The sequence below is a fragment of the Gambusia affinis genome, linkage group LG06 (genome assembly GCF_019740435.1).
Source record: "Gambusia affinis linkage group LG06, SWU_Gaff_1.0, whole genome shotgun sequence".
Lineage (NCBI taxonomy): Eukaryota > Metazoa > Chordata > Actinopteri > Cyprinodontiformes > Poeciliidae > Gambusia > Gambusia affinis.
In genome coordinates this window covers 5,077,019-5,095,299 of record NC_057873.1, presented here as the reverse complement: position 1 = coordinate 5,095,299, position 18,281 = coordinate 5,077,019, and the positions used below count along the sequence as shown (strand labels likewise).

The 18,281-nt window shown below is 37.6% G+C and overlaps 2 protein-coding genes across 3 annotated transcripts; one reads left to right on the top strand and one right to left on the bottom strand.

The window, feature by feature from the left end:
- The first annotated feature begins 455 nt into the window (after nucleotides 1-455).
- On the top strand, nucleotides 456-7,757 carry b3gnt2l (UDP-GlcNAc:betaGal beta-1,3-N-acetylglucosaminyltransferase 2, like). 2 transcript variants are annotated; one of them, XM_044119479.1, is made up of 3 exons: nucleotides 456-621; nucleotides 2,892-3,056; nucleotides 4,845-7,757. In XM_044119479.1, the coding sequence occupies exon 3, from the start codon at nucleotides 4,950-4,952 to the stop codon at nucleotides 6,147-6,149; it is 1,200 nt and encodes a 399-aa protein (XP_043975414.1). In that variant the 5' UTR covers nucleotides 456-621; nucleotides 2,892-3,056; nucleotides 4,845-4,949; the 3' UTR covers nucleotides 6,150-7,757. The 2 variants fall into 2 exon arrangements, with proteins under 2 accessions (XP_043975414.1, XP_043975412.1); XM_044119477.1 differs by having other exon boundaries at nucleotides 456-2,706; nucleotides 4,845-6,297.
- A 1-nt stretch (nucleotide 7,758) lies between these two features.
- Nucleotides 7,759-17,392, bottom strand: bckdha (branched chain keto acid dehydrogenase E1 subunit alpha). The gene is made up of 8 exons (XM_044119476.1): nucleotides 17,118-17,392; nucleotides 14,350-14,529; nucleotides 14,190-14,276; nucleotides 14,008-14,116; nucleotides 12,852-13,013; nucleotides 11,489-11,695; nucleotides 10,517-10,658; nucleotides 7,759-9,114 (listed from the first exon to the last, which is right to left on the bottom strand). Exons 1-8 carry the CDS (start codon nucleotides 17,229-17,231, stop codon nucleotides 8,772-8,774), a joined length of 1,344 nt encoding a protein of 447 aa, XP_043975411.1. The 5' UTR covers nucleotides 17,232-17,392; the 3' UTR covers nucleotides 7,759-8,771.
- Nucleotides 17,393-18,281: the final 889 nt, after the last annotated feature.

The following is an 18,281-nucleotide window of genomic DNA, read 5'->3' as shown; positions in this document are numbered from 1 at the left end:
CTCATAATTAATTTAAAATTCTTGCAGTTTTCCCCTAATTTTCTGTCGGACAACTTAAAGAAGGGATGACTGAAATAAAAGCAAAATATTTTCTGTCATTTGTAATTTCTTTACAAAAGATAATTAAAATCGGACTTTATTTTGGAACCTGATCGCCCAGCCCTTATTAGCGGTGACTTTGCATATTTGTTCCCATTATTTCTGAAAAGATCTAACGACCCTTGACCTTTGTGATCATTTGCATGGCTTGGAATGAAAGGGGGGTTTATTGGTTTAGCAGGATGGTTTGTATTTTTGTAACCAGGCTGATTAAAATGTGTTTGACAGCCTGATGGAGATGCAATACAAGTTTTATGGATCGGGACACTGTGCTCACATCTCCTCCTGATGATCCTGTGAAACGTTTGGTCTTAAGCGTTGTTTGTGAAGTCCTGTTGAATAAACCTGAGTGGACCTGCAGCCTCTCTGGGCGTGGTTTACTCCCCGTGTGTGTCCGTCGCTGCCTCATCCGGCTTCATTTCATTATGCACAACTCTGTGATGTGGATGAACTGGAAAAACATTTCCTACCCAGGAAGAGGGGAGAATATTTAAATCTGCTGCCGTTTTCTTCATTCCCCCTGTGAGTAGTTTTACTTCCTGCTTTTTGTGCTGATATTTAAAAGTTCTGCATCTGATCTGATTTTACAGACGAAATATCTTTCTAGAATAAACTAACTGCAAAAACATAAAACCTTACCAAGTAGTTTTTGTTTGGATTGTAGTGCGACTGTATTGGTACACTTGAAATAAGACAATACTAACTTAAAAGTAACTTTCCAGCAAAATATAGGTGAAAATATGCCTATTCCATTATTTCATGTATCACTTTTTCATCAATATTAAAAAATTATTTACTTATAACAAGCTTCTATCTCTTACTGAAAAGCTACATGTGAATTAGTTTTGTCTTATTTCAAGTGTAATAAAAATATTTTTACATTTTCCTGCCATAATAAGCCGCCTCTCTGTCTCTCAGCAGGCAGGTGCTTTGGGGTTTCCTCCTGCTGCTCCTTAGTTTTCAGCAGGTTTATCCTCTAATTGAACACCTGAGAGCAGGTTGTGCGTCAACCCACAGAGCTCATTTATCACCACAAACAACCAGCAACTAAAGCAGATTCAACTCATTACACTGAAAAAAGATGCTTACGGTTAAGACTCAGAAAAATCTACATTTTTAAGCTTTTAGTTACTGTTACTGTGAGGTAAATTATTCTTGAGATCTTTGGTTTATTTTAACTGCACAAAACAACTAGTACTTTTTTAGATTAATTGCATGCCAGCTCTGTAAGAAAAACAAAGTCCAAAGTCATTTTTGCCAAAAGTGAAACAAAATGTGTTTAAGTGATTCAGGTTAAGCTGACCAGGCCAAATTTTACTGGACGATGAATTATCCCAGAAGTTATTGCAATAAATTATAATATTGACACCATTTTCCAGTAATATAATGGTAATGGTGTAACAATGCAAGAACAGATTCTCAAAGATCAATAAGTTTTCAATTCTAATGGACATTTGATACTGGAACTATAATACAATTTAAATATCCCAAATAAATAAACACAACAAATAAATTCAATTAAGTCTCAGTAAATAAAATCTTCCTTCAAAAAAAAAGGTTAGTTGAGACCAAAATACCAGACTGAAGATTTTTTTGTCATTCAGTTTTTGGTAAAAAAGTGAAAAAATAAAAGAAAAGAGAAAAGAAGAGTTGAATTTTCCACACAGTTCTGGCACAAAACAGCGTTTTCAATAACTGGCATTCTGAAGAAGCATCGTTACAACAGCAGGTTACAATCAGAATGAAGATCTACTGTTTAGTGCTAGTTTTGTGTTTGAGTCTAAAATTATAAAAAACACAGAAATGTTTCAAGCCTTTATTTGTCATTTTGACTACAAATGTCCACAAAGCTTTGGCAATCTTCTGCTAATGTTAAAAAAATAAATAAATTCTATCTTGGCGTTTCCATTAAATGAGAAACAGTTAATATCAAACTTGAACAAGTTTGTTTACGCTATAATTCATTTTTAAAAAGTGCTGCGTCATCATCCTCCAACCACTTCCTGTCATCTTCTCCTTGGTGGTATTCGGTCAATGAAAACGCACCATTTATAAAGAAGGGAAGGGACAAAAGGTCACTGCTGAAGAAGATAATTGTTCAGTTTGGTCTCATCTCAATGACATTTCAGTTAAAATATTATTTTTTATTGATCTTATGTAATATTTATTTTTAGATGGTTCTCATTGTTGTATGTTATCAGTAATTCACACCATGTCATGAAATAAAAGTAACGAAAACAAAACGTTTTTGTTGTTAAAAATCCATATTTTATATGAATCTGATAAGAATCTGTTGGTTTCATGGACATGACTCCATGCAGGTAGGCGTCACTAGCTGTAGCGGCTGGTCAGTGCAGTCCAGTCCGTTGATATATATTGATGTTTTGCACCACAGGACTCCACCAACAGCTCTGTCTCCTCTGAAATAACCAACCCTGACTTTAAAAAACTAATTACCACAACTCAAGTCCAAGTTTTTTTTTCTCAGCACATTTCTACACAACTGGTTCAGCCAGAGTGTAAAAAGTTGCCCAACCCTTACCACAGCTGACGTCAGGTTGACTTTAACCCCCGTTGGAAAACGCACAGAGAGAAAGAGAAACAATGGTAATTTGTTTTTCAATCAATCTTTGAAATGTATTACTGGAATAAAAATTTTTCACAACTCTCCTCAGGGATACAGCAACTCTGTCGATGTTGATCTTTTGACGTTTCTGACAAAAGGGACATTCCTGGAGTTTCTCTCAGTGTTTCCTCATTCAGTCACATTCCTGCCTCTCTTCTGTCAACAGATTCAAATCAAGCTGTTTCCAGTCTTCGCCTGCAGGTGTGTCTTCAGGGTGACGTCTTCACCTCATGACTCTGAACTCTGAACTCTGAATGCGGTGAGACGGGCAGAGGCGACCCGACGGATTAGCGTCCACAGGGCAGATATCTTTTCCAGCCTCCTCTCCACGGTAAGACCAGATGCAGTTTCTGACTTTCTTCTGAAGAAATAGAAGAAGCTATTTTCAGCTTCTTCTTAAAATATGACAAATTAAAGAAGATGTCAAAAAGTCAGAAAGTGGGTTTTCTTCTGAAATCTAAAATGATTTCTGATAAAAACTCATTTAAAGTTTTGGTTCTTCTGATAGACTGAAATATTTTTAGCTATGAGATCATTTTATGTCAGTGAAATTTATAACTTTTAATTGCACTGCCTATTCTTTTCCACCTGTTTGGTAAATTACTAAACCGCCTCATATTTTCACTGTAAATTTAAATATTGAGACATGTTTTACAGACAATAAGTCAGTAAACACGGTTCCCTGCATTCAGGTACGAGTTTCATGACCCCACCAACCTTCAGTCGGACAAGGAAATGTTCCTTTGTGGATCCGTTTTAGCAGTTACACAACCAAAATGCGGATCAGCTCGGCGCCCTGAGCCGGTTCTGGAACCTGTTGGTGATACTTCAGGTTTTGCTCATCATCGAAAAAAAATTTGTTCTCCGTTCCTTCCTGGAGCGCTCAATGACTTCATGATGTGTCACAGAAAGACAGCACCTTTCCAAGAAGCACAATCTATTTTCTCCAAAAAATAATAATCATATATATTTTATATGAGTTCAATAAGATGGAGAGAACAAAGGCGAAAGCTTTGCGAGGTTCACGGATTAATAGGAATGATAAAATTAAGTTTTTTGTCATTTTTTATAATTTTAGATGCAACATAAATGTGTTCTCTGGATGTTCTCTTAGTTTACTTCATTTCTAAATTCAACTAAAAGCAATTTACAGGACAGATAACCTGTGAAGAAACTGAGCTCCTCTGCCTTTTCCCAGCACCAATCAGAACCAGGGGCGGGTCTTAGTGCGGCCAATCATGCCCATGCACACACCACTTGCTCTGCTCTCTGCTCTGATGCAGCTTTTCCCCATCAGCAGATTCTGTTGTGGATGCTGATGCTAGTTTACAGGGTCGCTGAATAAACAGTTTCCCAGTTCCTTCAGTCAAATCATTTCATAAGTTGACCCTGTTTGCAGTTTAGTATTCAAGGATTCATCTGCTTATGAATTTTCTGTGAAGTTATTCACAAAAAATTTTTTTTAATTATTATTAACGATTGTTAAAGGGTTATTATTTACTGATTATTTCATAGAATTTATCTAAAATATTTTAAAGAAAATGCATCTTTGGAAGCTGATCGAGGAACCATTCATTTCCAAGCTGTCTGGAAAAATATGAAAGTATGAATAGTTCTGGCCTTAGAGGTCCAAAGTTTTCATTTTGTCTGCTAAAATGGTCCCAACCGTCATCTGCACAACTTACTATCTTTGTTTCTTTATTTTTGTGTAAAGCAGTTTGAATTATGTTAAGTAAGAATGGAGCTAGACAAAAAGGGTTCTCACAATAGTCTAATTTTCCCTGAATGCATATTCAGTGAACCTGAAAATGTCAACCAACTAAACCATAGAAGGGTTATACACACATTTTAATTCAGTGTGGACTAGATAAAATCCAAAATAAATGTCAAATTTGTGCAAGAAATTCTTGTATTTACAATTGATCTCAGTCATTTTTTGTACAATCACCCCCTTCAGAAAAATAGGCCAACGCTTTACAGATGAAAATCAAGTTTCTGATCAAACAATTGATATAAAAATAGCAGTTGGTCAATAGGCATTCATTGACCAACTAAAACTTTTTAAGAATCTCTTAGGATTTCAGCTCCTGGTTTGAGACATCATTTTTGTGTTCTGCAGGAATTTTTGGAGCGTAACCTCTGAAGAGATCCGTCATCTCTGCTGAAAGATGATCCATCTCTAGAAAAACTCCTCACACCGCTTTGTGTGCCCCGTTCTGACCTTATGAGGTTTAATCAAAGACTCTTAGCCATGGTCCTCTCTATTTCACTTCTGATCCTCTTCTACTTGACCGTACATCCAGAGAAGATCAATGCCATCGGAGTAGTAAACATCTCAACGCAGCAGAACTTCACATCATCTTCTTTGAAGCCTCACATGCCAGTGTCTTTTGAAGACTTGAGGAAGATCATCCCTCAAGACGTTGCATACTGGAACCGCCTGTTCTACTCGATAGTGACGAACACTGAGAAAAACGACAACCCTTCGAGGAGAGAGTACCCCTGGTCAGCCTGCAGGGAGGAGAACCATGAGGTTCTGAGAATAAACGTTCATGACTTTGATTCCTATCCTCCACTGTTCCAGACTTACGTGAAAGGCATGAACTGCAGATCTCCGCCGATCCTAATCAACCAGCTCAAGAAGTGCAACAACCACACCTTCCTGCTTTTTGCTATCAAGTCATCCCCCGCAAACTTCGAGAGGAGACAGGCGGTGCGTGAGACTTGGGGTCGAGATGGGGTGTACCTGAATGGACGGAGGGTGCGCACGGTGTTCTTCCTCGGCAACTACCAGCCCGATGACCCAAACCTTGGAGCACTGCTGTCATTCGAAGCCAAACACTTTGGAGACATCCTGCAGTGGGACTTCCACGACTCCCTCCTGAACCTGACCCTCAAAATGGACATGTTTCTCCAGTGGACAGTGAAATACTGTCCACTGGTGTCCTTTGTCTTCAGTGGGGACGATGATGTTTTTGTCAACACTGATGGACTGATCCAATACCTTGAGTCTTTAGACTCCTCTCAAGGATCTCACCTGTATGTTGGACAAGTCTTGGGATTAGCAAGTCCAATCAGGGACCCAAGAAGCAAATATTACATTCCTCCGACCTTCTACAGCGGGTCCTACCCTGAGTACACAGGTGGAGGAGGGTTTGTCATCTCCGGAGAGTTGATGCAGTCTCTTTCTTTTGTTTCAAAACTATTTCCTCTGTTCCCCATAGACGATGTTTACATGGGTTTGTGCATGAAGGCACTAGGAATCACCCCCAAGAAGCATGATGGATTTCAGACCTTTGACGTCAAGAAACAAGACCGCGGAAATGTTTGTGTCCACAAGCAGCATCTCCTCATACACCAGCGATCCCCAAGGGAGACTGAAGTAATGTGGAAGAACATCCACAACCCCCTGGTGACTTGTTGAACTGATGGGTCACCTGCGCTAGTTTCTTTTCTTCTTTTCTTTTCTTTTCTTTGGGGGAATGAGGATGATTGTCAAGAAGAAGTGCCGCCTTGCACGGTTCTATTCCAAGTTCTGACTGGATTTTTCTTCTTCTTTTCAGTGGTTGGCAAACAACAAAATTGGTGCGCTATTGCCACCGACTGGTCCGGAGTGTGGACCAGAATGTCACTCAAGAATTAAATTTTGTTATACAACTGTTTAAGGTAATCAAATATTATCAGATAAATGTTGCTTTCCAGGTTATGTCTACATAAATTAACTAAATATCTTTTAACTTTAATTCTACTTAATTTTGGATCAATTTTGGATTCTTCCTCATAAGTTGGTGACTTTGAAGAAGAGCACTGTTTGTCCATGTGGGCTCAGCAGCGGCAAATGTCGGCCGGGTCAGGGAATCGAATCCGAGTGGCCGCATCGAGGACTCAAGGCCTCCAAATGTGGGTTGCTCTATCCCCTACGCCACCACAGCATGCCCCTATCATTCACATATATTAAATATATTAGACATTGTGTTGAACATGAACGTGGTTAATTAAATAGATATATTAGCAATATTGACCTTTTGCAACTATATCACTTAATCATTTAAAGCGCCATGATGGGCGTCGGAAGTGAGGATAGGGAGTATTGAACAAAGCCACTGAAATTGTTTTTTGTCAGTTTATTCATGGCTTCTACTCAGTCAAGACAAGCTAATTTGTCTGTGAATGTAACACACCTGGTTGGTGTGTTCTTATGGTATGGTATTTACAAAAGCTTGAAATAGCTAGCTTAGAAACCAACCGATATCTCCTCCCTCAAATTGCCGCCTTTGCTTGAATTCACACCACATAATTTATATCACTGTCAAACGGAGTTTCCCGTTACACCACAGCAGCATTAAAAACTTACAAAAGACAAGATGCTTTTTTTCTCCATACATGCTAGGCTACATGACCTAATTTTCCACGGTTCCCATCTTCTCCATAAAGAGATATTTGATGTTCTAATCATAAAATATGTGAACGTTAGTCTTCTTACCTTGTAAAAAGTCTTCACTGCAAATCCGTGATTACACCGAGGGCCGCCGGTCATTATGACTGACGGCTGCTATCCATTGCAACATCTTTCCTCATTAAAAGTTACACAATAAAATGACAAGTTTGGTTTTCATCCGACTCTGCAGCACTCTATGACAATTTTTTTAACTGCAAAATCAACTTAATAAAAGTGACACTAGGCTAGCACATGTGTGGTTTTTTGTGGGTTTTTTTTTTAGCTTTAGCAAGAGCGCACATGTTGTTTTGACGTCCGTCATGGCGAAGCGGGCCGAGTCTCGAAGAGAGTGACGTCACGTGCAAAGGGTCAATAAAGAGACCGCAATGGGCATGCGCCAACTGCCTGCTTCATTCGTATGTAAAAAAACAGCGCCACCATAGGCGAGGAACAGCACTACACTGGGCTTACAAACAAAAAGGCACATTTTTATAAATTCATGTAGACAAGGATGAACAGATGGATATAGAATTACATCTCATCTACCCTCTGCTTTAATATCATGTTGATTTTTAAATAAATACTTGAAGAGAACCAGTGTTCTACAGTTTATTTCAACAGACCTACAGTTTTGAGAAAAATGACATTGTACAACAGCATCTCAACAAACAAAAACTAACGGATAGCCTCAATGACACATGAGGAAACCTGCTTATCAGCTGTTGAAAGAGAAAGATGCAATGATAAATAGAGGTCAACTCTCCATAATACATCCTGCTTTCCAATTTAGTTAATCTGTTTGATCTGGATTCAAAAAAAAATTGGCATGGGCGATATGGATTCGAAATAAAAAAAAATTCATGCCAGATGTGGTTTTAATCTATTTTTTCTTGCTTTCTTTTCTAAAAAAAATAAATTACAAATGTCAGAAAATATTTTTGAAATTAGCTTTTCGTTCAACCATCTCTTCTGTGAGTTGTATGACTGAGTAACTAAAGCCAGGCTACACAAATTTTATTTAATTACAAGGATATGTTTATATTATCTAAATAAAGACAATTTTACATGAAGAACATCTTAAAATTAAGAGAAGAAAAGTTGTTAACGCGAAGAGTCAACTGTAACTTCACAAGATGCTCAACATTCCTCATTTTAAACTTATTTTCATTCTCCTAATATTACAACTATTCTGGCCATATTATGTCATTATTCTCACATTTTTCTGTCTTAAATTCTAGTAATTCTAGTAGTTAAAAAAAGAAAATTGTAGCCCGGCACTGACATTCTGTTGTAGAGCTGACATGAATTCAAAGTACAGACAAAACGAAGCTGTACAACAAGATGGCCGCACAGGGCACGATGACATCACACTGAACTATGGAAATGCAACATGTGAAAAAAATTTTATCTATCGCCCAGCCCTAAAAGAAACCATTTCATTTATGTAAAATGTGCCTTTTGTCTACCATAAGGCACCAAAAACCATTATAAATCATTTGTTTTGAAAACACATGTGCAGAATGTGCAATTACACATCAAAACTGTTACATGAACACAGCATGTGGTGTGCAGCTACTTCCAGTCCTCACACACTACTGCATATGGCGGTTATTTCTCGTACAGGTCGAGGGGGTAGTGCTCTTTGTACTGCTGGATGTGCCTGAACAGGGACTCTCTCTGCTTGGCCAGGGTGGGGTTCATTTCCTGGTAGACGTCGGTGAACAGCAGCTCTGGGTTGGGCTTCAGGCGCCTCTCCGCCCTCTCAAACGCCTCCATCACAGTTTTGCGTGACTGTTTCCTCCAGCTGCGCTCGTCGTCCTCGCTCCACCAGTCGCGCGCCGTCATGTAGTGCCTCAGCCGGGAGATGGGGTGGTCCTGCTTGTCCCAGTAGTTCACCTCGTCCACGGAGCGGTAGGCCGAGCTGTCGTCGCTGGTGCTGTGATGCCCGATTCTGAGAAAGGACCAGAAACATCCAGCAGGCTTTTCATATTTAAAAACATTTGAGAGGGAAAGTTGTTCCTTTGCATGAACAACCTGAGAGGAAATTTTATCAAGAATTTGGTATTCAAATCCAACTGCACTGTGAGCCTTTGTTAGCCTTTAAATACAGAATTAGAATCCTGTTGAATCCTGTTACACTAGTGTTGTCAGTCGTTACGGCAACGAGTCGGTGTGTAGCGTAGCCGACACAGAGAGAAATGTATTTACCCAGAATGCCCTGCTCTGTAGCCACCTTCCTGCTTCTGGAGTACTACTCTGGCCCGCACCAGAGTTCACTTCAACCAAATCAGGTCTAAGGATTTTTGGTGGACCATTGATTGCTTTTTTGGTTGACATTTGAGTTTGATTGCGCATTCACACCTCCACAAATGAACCAGACTTTCTAGACAAACAACCTAGAGATCGACTAATGTGGAATGAACAGGATTGGTGTGAGTGAACCCTCTACTTCAAGCTTCTGGTATGGTTATTGGTACGTGTTGAATTTGCATCAATAGTCATTTGTGGTAAACATGTTGGATTTCTGGTCGTTTGAGGAGAATTCAGAAATCAACCAGGCCCCAGCTGATCAACACAGACAATATGGTCCAAAACTACTGGAGACAAGTAGTCTCCAGTAGACTAATTAAATTGCTTTTATTTTACTTAATTTTTTTTCAAAGAACCAGATTTATACTGAGACCTGCTTAACTTGTGTTAAAACATAATAATCCTTTAGTAGCAGTTCAGTGAAAGGCAAATGGAAGAACAGATGAGCAATAACAACAGCTAAGTGTTAACTCGTATATTGTCTTACAGTAAAGAAAAGCAACACCTTTAAATTATTATTTTTTTCTAATTTGCTGGTGAATTGCACTGCTTGGGCCAGAATTAATGCATTGAAAATATTGTGATTATATTTTTATGAGAAAGAAGCTTAGAGACATTTTACTCCTTTCACACTGAGGAGGCTTTGCCGGCTTAGTCTAAAGAGTTTTAGTAATAATTCAATTCCGGTCTGAAGTGGGAACACATGAAACATTTGAGAGTGAAAGTATTTCATTCAAACAACTTGTGGAAATTTCTCCTTCACAAGAATTTGTTAATCAAATCCAACAGCACTGTCAGCTTCTGACAACTTCTGGTTGTTTAGATGCAAAGTGACCTTTGGACAGGTGAAATCCCAACTTCATTAAGTTAAATGTGGATTTTAATGACAATAAAGCTGCTATTGTGCTGAATAAAAATAGCTGTTGTAACTTTAATTTGCTGCACACATCTATTTTAAATTCTTCCTCTCTCACTACTTGGCTGTTAATGTTTTGGTTTGGAAATGAGGGCGTAGTGTGTGGAAAAAAGATCAACGTGCGAACCTGTACGTCATCGCCTCGATAAGGAAGGGCTGGTTCTCAGCCACAGCCCTGCGCCGCGCTTCCTTCGTGGCGTTGTAGACGGCGAACACGTCGTTCCCATCGACACGGATGGACAGCATGCCATAACCCGGCCCTCTAGCAGCTGGAGAGAATTAGAAGAAGAAATGATACAGGGCTGAAACAATTAATCAAATTAATTGTGATTAATGGATTGATGAGATAACTGTCAACTAATTTATTAATCGTTAACTGGATTATGGAGACTAAAAAAAGGCCATTCACTGAAAGAATAACGCATTCGGAGCAGTAATTAAGCCAAAAATTTATTAAAAAGTCTTAAATCAATTTTTTATAAATAATTAATTGTCAAAATAATCAATAGATTAATCAATGGCCACAAGTGTTCAGAGTATGCAAAAAAAATTACACACAAGTAAGAGTAGCACTACTTCAACATATTTTTACTCAAGTAAAAGTAAAAAATAGTCATCCAAGAAATGACTCAAGAGTTATAAAGTATTTGGTAAAAATTCTACTCAAGTATCAATCATTTAACATTTATAAATTAAATAATCAGCCGCACCAAAATTTAGAGTGAAGAGGAAATTTTTATATTTTAAGGATCAAAATGAAAATAACTCATATAAGCAAAGCAAAGCAAACCCCCCCTCCAAAAAAATAAAAATAAAAAAATAGTTTTCCAAATCAGTCTCTTTCAAAATAAAACTGCAGCTGTGTGTCTGTGTCTGGTGAATCTTTGGTTAAAACATGTTTTTCATTCAGTGGGTAGAAAGTCCAGAAATTTTACTCAAGAGCAGAGAAACTTCATAATAGAACTACTCAAAGCACAGCATAGTAAAAATACATTTTTCCCAAAAAGTTACTATAACTTAAAGTAACTATAACTCATTACTACCTAACTCTGTCTACGCCTAACTGATAAACCTGTTTGGATTTTTAATCCCATCTCACCGATGCCGTCGCCTCTGTACTGCTCGTTGGTCGGGGTGGAGATCGCGTAGCCGTTGTTGCGACAGAAGAAGATCAGCGGACACTCGAGGGTCGCTGAGAAGTTGAAGCCGGCGTGTGCGTCCCCTTCGCTGGCCGCTCCCTCCCCGAAGTAACAGATCACCGCGCGGTTCGTGTTCTCCCTCTTCAGCGCGTACGCAGCTCCCACCGCTGAGAAAAACAGGAACATTCAGCGTCAACATGTCAGAAGTTAAATCGGGGTTCATTCACTTTTCCCATCGTAAAATTTCTGCACTTTTCAAGCATTTAAATAGGCGTTTTCAAGCTTTCCCCAGCACCACATACATGTTATATGGTATTATTTATTACTGTTGTTAATGTTTTGTGATATTAATCTACAGATGAACTGATATAAAACAAAATGTTTTGTTTTTAAATGTCTCTCATACATCCTACAAGCCAAACTGATCGGAAAACAAAACGCTAATTTGACATAAAAATCCCCCAATTTTAGTAACGTTGTATAACGTATAAAATACGAGCTAACATATATTTTAATTACACAGATCAATAAGTAATTAGGAATAATAACTATTTATTACATTGAAACAACTCAAACAAATCTTGAGGTAAATTTAATGCTTAAACACAAAATACAAAGAAGGCTAAAAGAAAAATCTAAAAAACAAATAATGTTATGGTGAAGTTTTCTGGCATTCAGCAAATAAAAATAATTTTAAAAGAAGAAAAGTTTAATCTGATATAACTTTAAGCTGTGAGAAAATAAAAATGTTTTTTTTATTAGGTGTATGAAAACATCAAGTTTCAACTATATTTCAATATTTAGGCTTTTAATCCAAAGTTAGATTGAACTTTATTATAAAACTTTGTAGTTTGAATATCAAACATTTTTAAAGGACTTTATACAGGATTCAAGCACTTTCCAAAGATTTTCATAAGATAAATAACCTTCCTGCTCAAATTAAACACCTAAACACAATTACAGTATCTTCACAAACCTTTGAAATCATAGAAAGTTCCAAAAAAATATCTAACAGTTTTTGATGTTTCCAGCATTTAACAGATAGAAATAATTTTAGGAATTTTTAACTGAGAGTTGAATATTTAAGTGAGAAAGAAAAAAGTTTCTTTTATTAGGTGTGTGCAATAATGTTTTCAAAATTTAGGCTTTTAATGAAACTTTAGCTTCCACTTTATTACAAGACAATGCAGTTTGAATATCAAACACTTTCAAAGACCTTTTTCCATAAATCAAGCACTTTCCATGTCTTGAAAAACCCTGACTGAAGCATTTTGAAGGATTTCAGGCGAACCCTGTTAGTTACAAGTGGCTGTGCGGCCTCACCCTGAGGAATCTGCGTGGCCAGAGGAGACGAGATGGTGACGAAGTGCAGATCTTTGCAGCCGTAGTGGACAGGCATCTGGCGGCCCTTCCCAAGGTCGTCGGCGTTGGCGTAGCACTGAGCCATGAACAGATCCAGGGGGAAACCGCGGTACATCAGCACTCCTGAGGAGCCACAGGGGAATATTTATATATGAAAACCACAAACGGTAACGCTCATCGTGCAGCTAATGGAGCCGAAATACAGAATCAAGGTGGAGAAAAACTCAACTGGAAGGAAAATGCTTCACATTTATTTGCACTTATTTGAGTTGCAGGACTGGATGAAATTTTTTTAATTGAGTTAATAGCAGAGTCTGTAATTTATGTCATTTTAATCAAAAACTATACATCTAAAAGAACATTTTTGTTGCTCAATCATTTTATGATTTCAACAACAAAGATATTTATTGTTTTTTAGGATATTCAACCATCAGATTGGTAGAAAATTTTATTTTAAATCCATTCAGCTTTCCAGCGTTTCAGGAACCCTGATCGTTCAAGGAACTGAAATAAGACAAAACTTACTTAAAAGTAACTTTTCAGCAAACTATAGAAGATTATTTTAAGTCAATAATTCCTTAATATTGGTGAAAAATGACTAATCCACTGGCAGATTATTTCACTTATAGTCTTGTAACATGTGAAATAATTTGCCAGTGGATTTTTACTATTTTATAAATCAAGCATCAACAATTATTGACTTAAAACAAGCTCCTGTATCTTGCTGTAATGTTCTTGTAGGTTAATTTGGGTTTATTTCAAGTGTAATAAGACATTTGGTTTAGAAACTAGATCAAAAACACTTGATAAAATTCATTTTGCAGTGTATATGCAAATAAAATACTCTAGTAAAATGAAACCAAATTAAAGCAAAATATAGAACATTCCTGCTACTAAACCTCTTAAATTTTATTAAATTTTTATTTTCTGTTGATCTACCACAAAAAAGAAAATCAATAAAATACAATGGAGTTAGTGAAAAAAACCCAAGGGGTGAAAATACTTTTGAAGCAATGCATGAAATGCAGAATCATCCTCAGGCAATACTTTGAATAGAAACAATAATATTTACAAGGTTAAAGGTCATAAAGTATAATAAGAGCAGCTTTTTTCGTACCAGCTTCTCTATATTGACCAAAAACCAAATCATTAGACTCAAGAGCTGCAGCGCTGCCGATGTGCGTCCCCTCCTCTCCGTAGTTGGTCATGTAGAAGGAGATCCGACCCTGGAAACAAACGATCACATTTTACATCAAAGTCCACCTGTTCTCCGGTTAAACCTGGATGTAAAAACCGGACCTGTCTCTGAGACTCGTAGAGAATCCGGTCCATCGTGTTCAGCAGCGTCATCTTCTGGTAGAAGTTTAGAACCGTCTCTTTGGAGAGCTGAACAGGAAACAAACAGCAGAGCTCCTAATGTGAACTTTAACGGCGACAGATACAGGTAGAGTGGATTTACCTGGGGGTCCTCAGAGGGGTTGATTATCTTGCCCTGCCTGTCCATCACCCGGTACACGGGAATCCCAGAAATAACATTGGGCTGAATGAATTCAAGACGGTCCACGAACTCTGCTGAGGCGCCAGGAAACTGGGGCTTTTCCAGAGACGAGTCAAAGGGCTGCTGCTGCTGCTGCACAGCCTGGAGGAGGAAAAGTTCATATTTTATTCTCAGAAAGCCTCCAGTATGTGAGCAACTACCAATCTGACTAGATTACTTTGTAATTCTTGGTATAAAACAGTAGAACTAGGGATGCGAGAGATCTATTAATGAGTTCATCTAAAGTCGACTAATTGATAAGCAGCCATTTTCTTAAAAATCTAAGTTTTTTCTTCTATTTCCATAACAGGAAGATCATTGTTTTCAGAATATTCTGAACTGAAAATATATATTTTAAATTTTAACATTATTTTGTATCAGCTGTTGAAATACACTGACTGAATAAACAGAAATTTTTGGTTTTCTCACATTACTAAACTTTGACAATATGACAAAACAGAAACCTATTAAATTGTTGAACAGAAAAATAAAGATGAAAAGAATAAATATCTTAAGCACTTCTTTCCCAAGGTACAGAGATATTTATACGGAAGTAACATCTGTGGTTGTTCTCGAAGAAATTAACACTTCGCTTTGTGTTATTACATCCTCAACTTCATAGCAAATCAGTATTTTTTTAATAAAAAGCTGACATTGCTCCATTAAAGTAACAAATTAAGCTTCTCCAGTGTGCATATTTCAAAACAGAACCGCATAAAGTGCATTTTCCATCCCAAACCGGACTCTGTTTGGACCGCTGCCCTTTCCCGTTCTTAGATATCTCCGCCATCTGCGGCGCCCTCTGCTGGAAGGCGGCCGAACTACAACACTAAAAGAAACTAAGGCTAAGTGGACGTTATCAGTTAATCTATTGGAATAAATTTAGATTTAATAAGCAATTGATTGTCAATAAATCATAACTCTAGTAATTGTTTTCATGTTAACAAAAAAGGAAAGAGAAACTACATGGATATTTGCCTATTTAGAAGCCAAAGACTTGGTGCAGCACAAAGGGAGTGTCTGACTAACAGACCGAAAAGTCTACATTTGCATTTTCTACAAGCATATCGAAGGAAATGAAGACACACCTGGATGTCCTCAAGACAAAACAAGTGGTAAGATTTTAACTTTTATTCTCTGGTTAAATTTTTTTTTAAAATAGTGATACTTCTGGTACCTGATTGAATAAAAATCTTAAAATGTATTAGTCTGTTTTAAAGCATGTTAAAGCATTTAGTCACCATAGACTCATAAAACCAGCTCTGAGAAGATCATGTTAACCTGTATGTGGCACCATAGGTTAACTAAAACAACAATTAATTGTTTCTTTCCCAAATCTAAAGACTAAATCCTTCTCCTATTTGCCCAACTCATGCAGATTTATCCACGGATACGTGAACTTGTCTAATAGGGACACTAAACAAAATACAATAAACTGTAATGTATCAGCTAAATCTGACATTTCTGTTAATAATATTTGAACTACAAGTGTAAAATAACTTTACATAGATTTCTACATATTAAAGGGGTGGCATTATGCATTTTCAAAGGAACACAGTGCCATTTTAGAGTACAATCAAGTAACTATGTTACCTACAAGTGGCCTAGAAAATGAAGGACAAGACAGTATTTGACACATTCTACAGGAACAATAAACCACAAAACGTCAGGGCTATTTAAGCTGACTGATCAGAGTGTTTTGCCCTAGTATATACAAGGAAAGTTGAGTGGAAAAAGGTAAAAAGCCGGAGCTACACCTGTCACAGTCCTAGCATTAAGCCAGGACTCCTGAAGCGGAGACGTCAAAAAAAGTCTTACATAGTCTAAGAGCAACAAGGACTAAATGGGTGGTTCTGAGTTCTGGTTATCAGAGCCCACAGTCCAGCATGTTTAACGAGTTTCCATACTGCCACACACCTGACGAACGGTCAGAAGGACTACAGTGGAAGAGGTAAAATATATTCATGCTGGTATCTGTATGACTTTACTATTGCAGTTACTTATTTACATTGATTATAGTATTTAATGCTCAAATAGATACATTTTTAATTAACTATCTCAGTTGCACGTTCCTTTGGAACGAAGCATATATGTTGAAATTTTGCCCATAAAGTACAGTACCTTTATTTATACACTTCATTTGTTTACTGCTTAAACTACGTCCTTCAACATTTACAACAAAGCCTATTGGTACCCGTATGTGGCCTGCCATGTAGGTGTTCTAAAATAGCTGGTACCCAGGTTGGTTTGAGTCCTCACACCCCTTTGTTTGACCAATAGGAAGAAAGCTAGCCAAAACTTTAGCTGGCTGCTAACTAGCTATATAGCGGCCTTTCGGGGTCCGAACGAATGACAATAACTCAAAAAATCGAATTTTTAATCATGTCGTATTATTCCCTTAGGGTATTATGTTTGTTTTATTGTTCGCCTGCATTAGTCTCAGAGATGCTAACATAAGTCTATAAACTATCGCGAGAATTCAATGAAGCATATAAAACGTTTATGTATATTTTAGCACCAAGGAAGCCAAATAAAATGCTCGCCATGACCCTCTTTTTGCTAAGCGACTTTAATGCACAACCACTCCACCGAGTTAGGTCAAAATGGGGCATCCTCTAGAGACCTTTGTGGGTTACATACAACTAAACTAAATGTGTATTTTAGTTTGATGTGACGTGGTTTAAACTCACAGTAACTCTGAAGGACCGACGCTGCAGCAGCCTCGGCGTCTTCAGTGCAGCCGTTTGCCGAACAGCATGACGACATAACCCAGATATTCTGCTCATACTGCTAACAACCGCCATCTGAATTCTTCAGCTGCTTGGTTGAACTCCCAAAAACAGTATTGCTAAACGGTTACAGTAATGAGTTTGATTTCAACAGGATTAAGTGAAAAACTCTCAGACCTCCACTGCTGCCATTCACTCTTTCTCTTTTGGTATGTACGGTTGGGTGACGCCACACTGCCCCCTTTAGGCTAGATAGTGAAACTAATCGGGCGCAGAATACAATCGAAAGCTTTTCAGTAATTCTAAGAAAATCGTTTTTAAACAAAATTTCTGAGACTTATCTCAAAATTTCTCAAGTGTCTTCTAGCACATCGTCCACTTTTAAAAAAATGATCTTTGTTTTAGGAATTATAGATAATTTCTGAGATTTAACTAACAATTTCTGAGTTTATCATATCCAATATACGATTTTGTTTTAACTCAGAAATTTCTTCTTTTTTATTTGTAGAAATTTTTATAAAAAGAAAAAAAAAACCTATTTCAAGTTTTTTCTAGACATTTTATCTCTATTTCTGGATGCACTTTTTCTTGATGGGTTTCAAATGACGTAGCATCGACATCACCCAAAGGGCAAGAAGAAAATGCAGCCCGAAAAAAAGTTTAAAAAAAAGGGAAAAAAAGTAAATGCAGCCCGTTTACTTCTGTAAATCCAGCATCAAAATGCCTAAGGTTGTTTTAACCATTCTAATAGAGAGAACGATCGACGTTATTTTCATCCTTCGAAGATAGTTGGTCAGAAGGGAGTTCATTTAAAAAACTTTACGAAAAAAGAGGAGAAATGTGGATCAACAATCTACCGCCAAAAACAGGAGATGTGGAAACTAATGCCAGAGTTTCCAGTGCCCACCCACTGACAGGTAACGATCACATCACTTAAATTGTATTTTCAAATAATTTATTGGACAGCTACTTAGAAAGACAACCTCTCTTATGTAAAGTAAGATATATTATTTATTATTACTAGCGTGCTAGTCCCTAGTGCTAATGTTGTTAGCAGCTAGCTCAGTGCCGAGTCCCGGACAGAAAATATGATGTTTATTCAGTGGGACTTTTATGCTAAAGAAA

Coding starts and splice junctions, on each gene's coding strand:
- bckdha (XM_044119476.1), bottom strand. CDS start 17,231: ATGGCGGTTGTTAGCAGTATGAGCAGAATATCTGGGTTATGTCGTCAT. Junction 11,696..12,851: donor GGCCACGCAGATTCCTCAGG/GTGAGGCCGCAC, acceptor TGTTTTTCTCAG/CGGTGGGAGCTGCGTACGCG. Junction 9,115..10,516: donor ATCGAGGCGATGACGTACAG/GTTCGCACGTTG, acceptor GTCCTTTCTCAG/AATCGGGCATCACAGCACCA.
- b3gnt2l (XM_044119479.1), top strand. CDS start 4,950: ATGAGGTTTAATCAAAGACTCTTAGCCATGGTCCTCTCTATTTCACTT.